General features: G+C 45.1%; 1 protein-coding gene across 2 annotated transcripts in view; it reads right to left on the bottom strand.

Moving 5' to 3' along the window:
• The window catches only part of SFMBT2 (Scm like with four mbt domains 2), a 111,707-nt gene that overhangs the window by 82,084 nt on the left and 16,582 nt on the right, over window positions 1-13,041 (bottom strand). For both annotated transcript variants that reach the window (XM_030960763.1, XM_030960762.1), the window contains exons 3-4: window positions 8,993-9,087; window positions 5,186-5,426 (exon numbers count right to left, since the gene is read on the bottom strand). In XM_030960763.1, the coding sequence (XP_030816623.1) occupies window positions 5,186-5,426; window positions 8,993-9,087 (336 nt within the window). The remainder of the gene's footprint in view (window positions 1-5,185; window positions 5,427-8,992; window positions 9,088-13,041) is intronic.

Genomic DNA, 13,041 nt, shown 5'->3' with positions numbered 1-13,041 from the left:
CCAGGGCCAGATCTGCTCTCCATACCAGTAAAAAAGCAAAAGGAGAAGTCCACCTTGCCCTCTACCTGCAAGTACAATTTAATTTTTACTTCCTCTGGGATGAGATCACCAGGGGGAAGATGACTTCATTAACAAAAAAAAACCAACCAACCAACAACAACAAAAAAAAAAAAAAAAAAAAAAAAAAAAAAAAAAACAAAAAAAAAAAACCTAACTATATCCATGACTGTATTTTCTGAAAGGGAATCTCTGAACACCCTCATCCATTGTCAGAAACATCATCTCTGATCTCTGTGTCCCTCTTTTGAGAACCCGTGGACAAGCTTTGCATTCAGCAAGGCAGCTCCAAAAATGACGCTGAAAGCCAAAGGTATGGGCCACATCACCACCACCCTGAGCTGTGACCCCAAAAAAAGCTTTCTGTGTGCCTTGGAGTGACATCAAACCCACACCTGCAACACAGCAGACCATCTTGTGGCCGTTCAGAATCACCCTGCTGTAAATTTCACCAAGGCCAACCAGATTCATTTCTCCCCTCCTTTACACTGCTGACCTCAAAGAGCAGGATTTTCCTCTGTGATAGATTCACATGATGATATATAAAACCAATCAAACAAAAAAAGCAGTGAGTTGTAATTTGAAGGTAACTCCATACGCCCTGGCACAAGTTTTATCTCCCTTTTCAACCATATCCTGCCCAGAATCTGACCCAGCACTTGGAATCACAGTGAAATTTCCCTCCTTTGGCCTTAATCTCACCTGAGAGCCACATGAAAACCTGTCTCAAATACTGACCAAATGATGCTGTTTGCCTTCACAGAAAGCCTGGGCAGGCAAAATGCTTTAAGTCTACCCCTCTTAATGGTATATTTGATGACTGAACTTTATCAAGCTCAGCACCATGGAAGAGAAGGTTATTTCAACCCAGGATCAGACTTCTGAACTTTAAATCCTCCTTGTATTGATGCAACAGGGAAGTAAAAGCTGCTTTCCTACCCAGAATCACAGTGGGATTGATCTTCTTGGTCACCAAGCCCAGGTACAGCCAGTGTTCAGAGGTTTCCCCAGTTTTGCACCAGCCCACCACAAAATCAAAATATAGACGTGGTTCTCTCCTTAGTGTGTTTCTTTCCATCTCCACAGACTCCAGCTCACAGATCCACACACAGAAATGCCCTGTTTGAATTTCCATCTGTCAATAGCATCAAAGCAGAGCCACTGCTGCAATTCCAAGTGTACAAAACAATCCCCTCATCCGGCGTCTTTAGCTCATTCCAGGATGCATTACAACAGTGCCAGGGGAGCCTGGGCTCTGTCAGCTCAGCTGGAAATCTGCAATCTGCACAAAAACCCCCTGAGTGTCAATCACAGGATGTCCCTGCTCTTTCACAATGCATAATTTAGCTACTACACTTGTCAGGTTCTCCATGCCCGATGGTGGATGTGGCCATGAACTCAACTGTCACCAGCAGAGGAAAACAGCACATGGAAATGAACAGGCTAAAGAACACCTCTTCTCCTTTCACTTGTCAGCAAAGTTTAGTTAGGCTTCAATTTTTATGCTCAGTGGGTAAAAGGGATGAAGGATGCTCAGTCCAAGGGATGAAGGATGGCGACAAACAGCTACACTTAGAGGAGGAAGAGAGTTTTGGGTAAGACATTTGGGTAAGACATAGGAGGGGAGAAATTCTACCCCTATTACCATTCAGGCTGATACAATGGGGAAATTTTAACTAACTAATGGAAAATCTACCTCACATCCCACCCTCACAGTGCAGGAAACAAAGGCTCCCACACCACCACAGCCCTGCCACTGCCAGGGAACTCTGCAGCAGGCTGCCCTTCCTCACATGAATTACAAGTGCTGAAGGGCCTTGTCAGGAAGGATGAAAATTTCACACTCAGCTACATCAGGCTGTAGTTACCCACCGCTTACACCACAGTTAATATGCAATAAAGAAGAAATCTCTGTCCCAGGACGTGACATTAGAGCTGATCAGTGCCAAAGCTACAGACCATAAGGACAGCTTCACACTTGCCTCAGCTAGTTCATGAATAAACATCCAATTCATTCAAATGAGTTCTATATTAACTAATTTAAATAATTTTCATTTTGCTTTGAATGGTAAACAGATCTATTCTGCCAGGATAGTTGAGTTTGCAATTCAAATTACACACCGATTTGTAATGAGAAAAATATAATTAATGGCAGAGCTTGAAGTAACTACAATTTTACTCCTTTGATTTCCTGTGTAGGAGGGGGTTGGAGCATGAAGCTCACAGGCACACGTGCACTCACATCATCCTGCCATAAACCAAGACATTTTATTGCCACCTCAGGTATTCCTGGTCTGGTGACTGCACCATCACGTCACAGGAGGACAGAACATGACTTGACATTTTACTCACAGGCCACAGGCACCATGATGCAACTAATGTCACCCCATAAATAACAGAGCAGCAGTCTGCAAATTAATCAACTTCCTTCGGTTTGGATCATAAACTACAATTATTTGGCAGCTGCCTCTTAAAAGCTCTGTGTGTGCTGGACTTTAAATCAAGTTCTATTGATCTGCTGAACTGAACCAGCCCATTTTGTTGCATCTCTCTCCCATCTAACGAAATTCTTTGTCCCATCACTCCACCATTCTTGTCTGGCAGCACATTTACGAGATGAGCACCCATCAGTCCAACCTGACTCGTGAGCAGAAACAAAGCATTGTCCCAGTGCTGCCATGCTGGCTGTTAAACAAGTCCATTCTGGCAACTCTGCTTTTTAACCAAGGCCTTCAGCTCCTGATTAAAATCACAGCCTAATGACAGACAAGCAGCCCCAGCCATGCTGTAGCCAACAGATACAGCCACTGTAATCAAGATATGCAGAACGGATGCCTTCACAACTGGGTCTGTGCAGTTTAAAGCTGGTTTTTGTTTCTCCCAAAAGTCTGACAACAAAATACAGAGGTTTAAAAAAATCTCCACAGAGTTCATAGAGAACATCAGTTTCTCCTTTACCAATGCATAAGTCCTATGATTCTTTAAGTCCTGAAGGATGAGATCTTCTTGGGCATTTTAGATGCCTCATTCCAAAATATGAAGCAAGGTCTTAAATGCTTAAATCTCTTTTGGAATAATAACCCATGCATTTAATTTCTTCTTTTTGAAAATTATACTCCGACATATTCAACTAAGTTTATTCACTGAAAACCAGAGTGGGAGGGGGAAAATAAACAAAAAAAGCCCCAAACTAACAGGGCAGCTGCCCACATTCAACTCCCTGGTGTCCAGTTACATCACCCACCAGAGAAAAAGGGATGTAGGGCACACTGAACACTTGCAGTCACTCAAGCAAGGCAACTCACACAGAGTGGCCACGACCCAAAGGGCAAATTCCAACAGATCCGTGAAAAGCAGTTGCCTCAAGTTATAAAGGAATTGTTATTTTCTATTATGACATTCAGTAAATTCTCTTACCCCCCTGACCCTCACTTTTGAGATTTAGTCTGTAGCACTGTACACCTTTCTGGTAACACTGATTGTAATCCACATAATAAAATGCAGTTTAAGAGGCCAATAAAATAAAACACCTCACCCCTCTCACATCAGCTTGATTTACTGGTACCAAGCCAAGAGATTTCTCAGCCGTATTTATCTTCAAGACTTCTTTTTTTTTTCTTTTTTTTTTTTTTTTTTTAAGCAATCAATCTTGTGTTTATTCAAAACACACAGACCAGAACAAAAAAGACAAGTTTAGCTCACAGTTGGGCATATGCAAGGCAGGAATGTCAGCTTTGATTCAAAGACTCTGTGCACAGCTCACTTCAGGAGGAAGTCAGGGAACACTCACTCCAGGAGAATTCCCATGGCACACAACTGGCACACGCACTGTTCCAATGGCCACACAGCAGAAAGGGAAAGAGTAACTTCAGCAGCAGAGCCCTTAAATGAGACTTTCCTTAAATGTATGCACAAGCTGGAGGCTGAATATTCATCTCTTCTTCCCTTGATGCAGAATAAATGGGATATATGGCAGGAATACTCAGAAGCAACACTGACAATATGCCTCTGCTTGGAGCAATGTAGTAGCAAGGATACACCACAGCTGCTCTGTTGATGCACATAGCCTATATATACATACACATATATATATATATATATATATTTATATTCAAATACCTTGGGGATCAAATTGTATTATTAACAAACTGCTCCACATGGGCCACTCAGGAACCTACAACATTTCCATTCAACTTTTGTGCACCTAAGAGCTGCCAATCAGGACATGCCCTAACCAATAATGACCAAATTCTGCTATCTTTAATCACACGGATCTACCATTGGATTTATGAGCTGCCAGAGTCTGGTGATGGAAGATTTTAAATTTTCAGGGCAAAACAGTTTTGAGTGCAAAGTCAGCTTCTGATTTTGGTTACACCCAAGCTGATCTTGCTTATTTTAGTTTGTTCTCACTCTTGAATTTCACCCCTCCTTTCCACAAGAACAGGACTTCTCCCCGAAGTGAAAATCACAGTTCAGCAGTAAAACGACATCTCCCTATGGAAGCGCCTTCTGCTGTCACCAACTAAGGCAAAAACTCCTTTGCTGGAGGCTGACTGGCAAACTGAATCCTGTGGGGACACAACCCTGCCCACATCACCCAACACCAGCCGAGGACCAGCAGTACCCATCCCATGTCTCATTCACATTCTCTGAAAAATCCCTTTGCCCAGGATTTTTCTCCTGGGAAGCTGAGAAGCCTCAGAGAAAAGGGAAACAATTCTTATCTCATTTGCTTCTCCAGTGTTTTGCTAGTCTGGAATGTGTTTGGAGATTGTTTACTCACAGGTGATTGCTTTGTTGGATTGTGCTGTGAGTTGTTTTGACTCTTTGGCCAATCAGTGTTGGGGCTTTGGAAGGAGTCACGAGTTTTCATTATTATCTTTTTAGCATTGTGTAAGCATCCTTTCTGCATTCTTTAGTATAGTATAGCTTAGTATTCTTTAATATAGTACAATAAAGTAATAAATTAGCCTCCTGAGAACATGGAGTTCTCAGATTCATCACGGAGTCAGGCTCATCACTCCTCCCTTCATCGGCGCACTCCGCAAACACAATAATCCCCGACCAAGCAGAAACCTGCAGCCCAACAGCAGAGCATGACCCCAACAAAGCAGGCAGAACTCACCCTCTGGGGGCATCAGGACCTTGTTGTTCTGTGTGCACCAGCCCACGGGGTGCAGGTCTGCTGTCATCACGTCACACCAGAAGTCAGCCCTGCGGTCGTCGCCGTAGCCGCAGTAGCGCAGCAGCAGCAGCTGCCCGCACGTGGTGATGATGGTCGCCACCCAGTATGTGTCTGGGCTGCTCTTGTTGGCCACCTCTAGCTTCATCCCTGGCTGGAAGCTGCTCTGAAGGCTGATTTCAACCTTGCAAAAGGAGAAAGGAATGGTGTTAACTTTTTCTGCTTGGTAGGGAGACCCCCGTCCCCTCACCTCCCTTGGAAATGCTGCCCTTGAAGAGCAGCCCTGGGATAGGACACGAGCTGATTGTGCTTCTTAATCCAACCACCTCCTTCTCCATCTGTCTGGGCAGTTCCATCCCTACTTCACTGGCTCATATCCCATCATGTAAGTCCCACATGCTCTGAAGTGCAGGAGTGGTGCCTTCAGGCGTACAACATCCAAGAGAGGACTGGCACTCATCTTCAACCCCTAAATGTCACCAATGCCTTGGATACAGCCAGCATAACCCAAATGAAGTTTCATTTCCCAGCGCACAGCTCCACCAGGCACATCACAGGGCACAGAAAGGCAGGTATGGAGCACCTCTAGGAGTTAAGCCCAACTACAATATTTAGTCACATCACAACACTGAAGCACTTCTAGGGGCTTGACATGCATCAAGGGGTGAATGCTGTACCAGGCAGATCAAGGAGAGAATTTCCACTGCACCCATTCTCAGCAGCTCAAGCCTCAACCAATTCCCTCATGGAAAACAAGGTATGACCTGTCACTGAAAGAAGTAAATTCTCTGGGTCACTGTCCTCCATCTGAGGGAGATGTCACTTCCACTCATCTCAGCAGTGACAGGTCACCTGTGATGTGCCTTAGGACACTGGAGATGCCAGTGCATCTCCTTTGGGACACTGCTGATGAACACCAGGGCCTGGTGCAGCACAACCTGTGTTCCAAGCACCAGTGGGATGCCTCTAGCTGTTGCTGATAAAGAAGAGGTGGATGCCAGTGCACTGGTCAGGTGCCAGCCTTGTCTTCACAAAACCATCCAAAATGTAACCTATCACTCCTCAGGAGATATTTAAGGACAGGCTGTCACAGGTTTCTTAGAACCTTGTCAGCTACTGAATGCAGAGGGATTATAACTCTATGAAAACTTCTCTCTCTCTGATTGACTTCCAATTGAAATGGCAGTTTTAAATGACTCTTTTATTTATAAAGACAAATATAACATGGTCTACTTGCTCAACTGAGGATTTCACGGATGTGGGGATGCCAAGCTGCTCTGAAAACACTCCTCTGGTCCATCAGCAGTAATCCCTCACCCATCCAGCTTCTGACCCCAGGGCTGCCCAGCCAAACCCATTTATCATCTGCACTCCCTGTGCCTTTGCTGGTGTGGGCACTTGCAGCAGAATCAATGCCCAGAGGCACAGAACCACTGAGAGGGACCTTTGGACACGGTCTGACACTGAGGGCGGCCTGTGACATGCCCTGCTTTACTCAGTGCCAAACCCAGACCTCAGAGATGCTCAAGAGTCCTCACAAATAATCCAGGGTACAGACTGGCCCATGTCCCAGTACAAACTGGATCTCCTGGCCTCCTCCCAGTACAGAATTGCAGCTGCAGCTCAAAGCACCTGAGCCTGATGCCTGTCACAGACATCTTTTATGAAAAAGCCTTTCCTTAGGATTTTTTCTCCTGAGAAGCTGAGAGGCCTCAGGAACAAAATGAAAACATTGGTTATCTGCTGCTGTGGAATGCAACAGGTGCATCTGTGATTGGTCTCATGTGGTTGTTCCTAATTAATGGCCAATCACAGTCCAGCTGGCTTGGACTCTGTGTCCAAGCCACAAGCCTTTGTTATCATTCTTTCTTTTTCTATTCTTAGCTAGCTTTCTGATGAAATCCTTTCTTCTATTCTTTTAGTATAATTTTAATATAATATAATAATAAAATAACAAATCAGCCTTCTGAAACATGGGAGTCAGATCCTCGTCTCTTCCCTCATCCTAAGACCCCTGTGAACATGGTCTCAGATGCCTGCAGAGAGTGATTCATTTACTGTTTTTTTGGGGTTTTTCTGAGCCCTGTGCTCACCATAACACCAGCAAGGTACTCTGGAAGCCAAGAGACTTCTGACTGGAAATCACATCAAGATGAGAATCAGACAGGCAGGTAATACAATCTCCTCCAACAGCTTTTGGCCAGATTTTTGAGGATCAAGTTTCAGACTGTGAAGCAGTCACCAAGGGCAGTTCCAGCACCAATCTGTCCCACACTGACACTCCCAGGATTGAGGTGCTGACACACTGCAGTCAGCAGGATCAGCAGGGCATCTCCTCACAACTGAAGACATCCTTAAGGGCTTGATGAAGCACTAAACTTTGAGCCTGGAGCAGAAATCTGGGACAAGATGCTCTCTGCAAACAGCTGCTGGATCAAGAATGAACTCCACAATAAGCATTGCCCTGCAAATCTCCAGTACAGAGAATTATGGTCCTTCATCCTGCAATGCTCTGGGATAACTGTTGTTAAAATGAAAGCAAAACAGGGAATAGAAGACTGTATTGGTTTTTCAGACTAGATAAAAGAGAGGTTTTTTTCATCCCTTCAGCTCCTTTAGCCCTACAAAACAACCCACAAAATCACCTGGAGACAAAGGTGGTTGGACCAGAGGTGCCCTCAAATGCTGCTGGTGCTAACACAGAGTGGAGCACAGACCTGTCACTACCACAGGTTTCTCAGAACCTTATCAGCTGCTGAATCCAGGGGGATTATAACTTTAGGTAAGCTTGTCTCTGATAGATTTCCAATTGAAATGGCAGTTTTAAATGACTCTTTTATTTATAAAGACAAATATAACATGGTCTACTTGCTCAGCTGAGGATTGGTCTACTTGCTCAACCACAAAATCACCTGGAGACAAAGGTGGTTGGACCAGGTGATCTCCAGAGGTGCTCTCAGATGCATTTTGTGGGTATAGAGAACTATGGTCCTTCATCCTGCAATGCTCTGGGTCAACTGTTGTTAAAATGAAAGCAAAACAGGGAACAGAGGACTGTACTGGCTTCTCAGACTAGATAAAAGAGAGGTTTTTTTCATCCCTGCAGCTCCTTTAGCCCTACAAAACAAGCCACAAAATCACCTGGAGACAAAGTGGTTGGACCAGGTGATCTCCAGAGATGCCCTCAGATGATGGTGGTGCTAACACGGAGCAGAGCACAGACCTGTCACATGTCGCATGTTCAGCCAGGAAAAGCTCCACCTGCCCAAGCCCCTGCTCCCCACACTCCTGAGACGGCACCTCCAGGCAGCAGAGATGGTTTCCCCTGAGCCACACTGAACTCTGGTGCTCAGGGACTCTGCCAGGCTGTAAATCAGGCATTAAAAGGAGCTCTGGGGAACAGTAACACTCCTGTGAGATTGATCTCTGCAGGCTGGCATGGACAGCAATGAATGAAGAGGGTGAAGAGGAAAAAAAAAAAGAGTGCATTAGAAGCAAAAGGAGAGCAACACAAACCCCTCAAAAATGGAAAATGGGAGTGGCACAGACACAGAACTCCAATCTGTGACTGCAAACACACCAAGGTCACCCAACACCAGCTGGGGGCTATTCCCACTCAGGCTGTCACATGTGTGGAGGGACAATTTCTCCCCAAAATGGGAAAATTTCACTTTCATTTCTCCAGGGAGCCCCTGAAAACCAGAAGAGGGAACGTGTCCATCACCCACAAAGCTGTAAGGGAGCACATACATGCTTGAAGGAGGTGTGGGGAGCAGCACTGGCTCCTGTTTCCTCCAGGAACTCGTCCCAGTTGAAGTCTGCATCCTCAATGCTGGAGCCCTCATCTGTTCAAGAGAAGAAAAAAAAATAAATTAAAAAATGAGAGAAAGAAAAGCAGCTTAAAACACAGCCAAAGAAGGCAAAAGTTGTGTCAAAGAGTTCAGGGCGAGAATAGCAACCAGTATAAACATCAACAGAAGGGAAAACAGAAAGCTTGCTTTAAGGATCTGTGTTTTGACCAGCCCTTGCTATGAATTCAGCAGACTCTGGGCTTTTAGCAGCCAACACTGAGACCAGAAATGACTCTGCTTCCATGGCAGTGGGGGCACAAAGCTGTCACACACTGCAAGAGGCACTTGGGCTCTTTAATTTTGCATTTGGTGCCTGTGAGGGAGGTGGCTGCCTGCCCACCATCACTGGTGCAAGGTCCTTGTGCCCCCACAGTGCTCCCCCAGCCCTGGTGGTTACAGCAGTGCCCCAGGGGTAAATTACAAGATGCTTCTGTTGGCTGAGCCCTGTGTAGACCAAACACCAACCCTTGGGGTGAGTGAGACCCATTCTCACTCCTGCCACCCCTTCTTCTCCTTCCTCAGCATCACTGCACCCATAAATCTCAGATAAACCCCTTCTACAAGCTACAGCTGCTTTCCCCAAACCTCACTAGACCTTCTTATCCCTGCTCCCCTTCAGATTTGGGGCTCTGTGTCCTCTCTCCCCCATCCACACCCCTGCCCACAGCAAGGGCTGGACATGACCACTTTTTCCTTTCTTCCTTTATAACCACACTGAGGCAGAGCCAAGGCCCCAAACCATCTCTGAAACTCACCCAGCAATAATTAAAAATAAATCTTCTTTCCCTTACAGAAAATCAGCCAAATCTGATTGTTTTCATTCTGTTCCCAAGCAATCTTGCAAGCCCAGTTTCATCCCCAGAGCAAAAATATTTACAGTCTGGCAATGAGCTCTTTGCAATAAGCATTTATCAGGCAAACTCTGCAAGACCCTTTACCTGCCCCAGCATTCATCAGTGTGGTCATGATGTAATTAAAGTGACTCATGACAAACTGAATTAAGAACCCTCCCCAGACAGTTTTATGAAGAAAAAGGCCAGGTTAATTTATTGCAATTATTGCTACAGGTCTCCAGCTTCCAGGACCAGAGAAAATGATGTTGTGCAAGGGGAAATCTCTCATTATTAAAAGGGGAAGACACAGTTTTTATTTGCTGCCTGTGGCACCAGACCCATGTAGGTGAGGGAGAAAAAAGGGGAACAGAAGAGGGTTTTTGAGAGGGTAAAGATCTGTCTGGGAGTTGAAAGCTGAGCTGTCAACACTATTAAACACTTGCATGCTGCTGTCGCAGACAACTTTTATCAAAAATCCTTTCCTTAGGATTTTTTTCCTCCTGAGAAGCTGAGAGGCCTCAGGAACAAAACGTAAACAATGGTTATCTGCTGCTGTGGAATGCAACAGGTGCATCTGTGATTAGCTCATGTTGGATGTTTGTAATTCATGGCCAATCACAGCCCAGCTGGCTCGGCTCTCTGTCCGAGCCACAAACCTTTGTTATTCATTCTTTTCTACTCTTAGCTTAGCTAGCCTTCTGAGATGAAACCTTTTCTTCTATTCTTTTAGTGTAGTTTTAACGTAATATATATCATAAAATAATAAATCAAACCTTCTGAAACATGGAGTCAAATCCTCGTCTCTTCACTCAACGTAAGACCTCTGTGAACACCGTCACATGCTGCTGCATCAAGTCTGACTCCTTGCCCTAAACTCAAATCATCTTCTTAAATATGGAGATGCAAATCAACATTTACTCCAGTGATAAAGAGGCTACCAGATGACACTCCCACCTCAGCAAGAAATAACCCAATTCCATGATTACGATCCAAAAATAGACAAATTCCTGGCAGAATAAAGAATGGGTTTTGTTTTGATTTTTTGTAATCACTGCAAAAACCTCCAGGCTCAGAAGCTGGCTCTGCTTGAGATATCTGATCCAGAATGAGGGGTTTGTTCAACCCTGACTGAATGATAAGCCACAACTTAACCACAAGGTAGGAACTTGGTGGAAAAATTCTGTATCATGCAGGCAGGCAATTTAGATGAACAGGGATATTTTTCAGCCTTCATGCCTGCAACCCTGCAGAGTTAATGTTACAGAGAAGAGCTGTGTGCAGAGATTGCTAAGGCTGAGCCTCTAAAACCAAGTCCATGAGGAGATGGGCAGATATGATTATCCATTCCAGGCTTAAAATTGCTTAAGCAACTTTTTACCTGAGCACAACCCACCAAAGGTCAGAAGCACCTGAAATGAAAAGCCTGAAGAGCATCATCCCCTGCGCCTCATCTCTCCCTGCTACCTGTGCCTGGGGGTTGGGATGGGCTGTCCCAATAATCCCAAGGGCATCTCCACCTCAGGACATGGCCAGGACACCTGGAACAGGCTGCTCAGGGCAGTGGGGGAGTCACCATCCCTGGATTTAAAGGACACAGGGATGTGGCACATGGGGACATGGCTTAGGGTGTGCTCTTGGCAGTGCTGGGGGAATGACTGGACCCAAAGCTCTCAGAAGTCTCTTCCAACCTAAATAATTCTGTGATTCTGTGACTTCCAGGTCAGCCCTGGGCTCACTGCTCTCCTGGTCAGGCAGTTCCATGTCAGAGCATTTTCCTTTCCCTCAGCCCAGGATGCTCTCTGTGTACTGTCAGTTTTTATTCCTGTTTTTGCTCTAAATTCCTGTGTGAGTCTCTCCTTCAGCACGTATCTCCTTTTGTCCAGCCTTCCTCAGCAGCCTTACAGCAAAGATTCACTCCACAGAAGTTTTCAGCCAGTCCAGTGCATCACCCCCAGCCCTTGCAAGGAGCAAGGTCTCCAGGCAGGTCGGAGTCCTCTCCAGAATTTGGCAAAAGCTTTTTAACAAATAGAACTAGATGCTAGTTATGGATGCATCAAGTCCTTCACAACCTTATTAACCCTGACTGTCACAAAATCTTTTATGAAAAATCCTTTCCTTAGGATTTTTCCTCCTGAGAAGCTGAGAGGCCTCAGGAACAAAATGTAAACAATGATTATCTGCTGCTGTGGAATGCAACAGGTGCATCTGTGATTGGTCTCATGGGGTTGTTTCTAATTAATGGCCAATCACAGTCCAGCTGGCTTGGACAAAGAGCCCAAGACACATACATTTGTTATCATTCTTTCTTTTTCTATTCTTAGCTAGCCTTCTGAGGAAACCCTTTCTTCTATTCTTTTAGTATAGTTTTAATATAACATATATCATAAAATAATAAATCAGCCTTCTGAAACATGGAGTCAGATCCTCATCTCTTCCCTCATCCTGGGACCCCTGAGAACACCACCACACCTGACCTGCTCTGCCACAGGCCAGCACAGAGACTCTCTCTGGCAGCTTCTTTCACACGCTGCCCAGAAAAACTCACACCACCACCTGCTGAATAAAATCCCACCCAGATCTCTCCTTTCTAAACCCAAATAAAGAGGTTTTTTAAGGCCCAGAGGCAAGGCAGAGTGAGAGCTGCAGCCTTCCCTCGCTGTCAGCTCATTCCTCTCTGACACATCACCAGCCTGGCTGCTCCACCATGTTTTATCTGCAGACTTGATCAGGAAATTACTTTTACAAGGTCTGTAAAAATAATGTCAGAGTACTCATTTATCACAGCATCACTGGTTTATTTTGCTTCATTTCACCACAACAGATTCTGAAGGGACTGTATGTTTTCTAAAATGGTTTTTCAATGGACTTTGTTCCCTGCTGGAATTCTGGCACAGCAGACACAGAGTGGCACAGGGATGGGACCAGCCCAAAGAACCCACCACCACCCACACATGCAACAGGGCTTGCACACAAATCTCCTCATCCATCACAAAAACCCAACTGCTGAGGAGCACAGGACACCCTGAAAGGTGATAAATCTGCCATTAAACCTGTTTTACATACCAGCTCCCTTTCCAATTATTGGTACTTAGGTCCAGAGCTTTTTCTTAATGAA

The sequence above is a fragment of the Camarhynchus parvulus genome, chromosome 1A (assembly GCF_901933205.1).
Source record: "Camarhynchus parvulus chromosome 1A, STF_HiC, whole genome shotgun sequence".
Lineage (NCBI taxonomy): Eukaryota > Metazoa > Chordata > Aves > Passeriformes > Thraupidae > Camarhynchus > Camarhynchus parvulus.
This window is presented reverse-complemented; position numbering and strand designations above follow the sequence as displayed.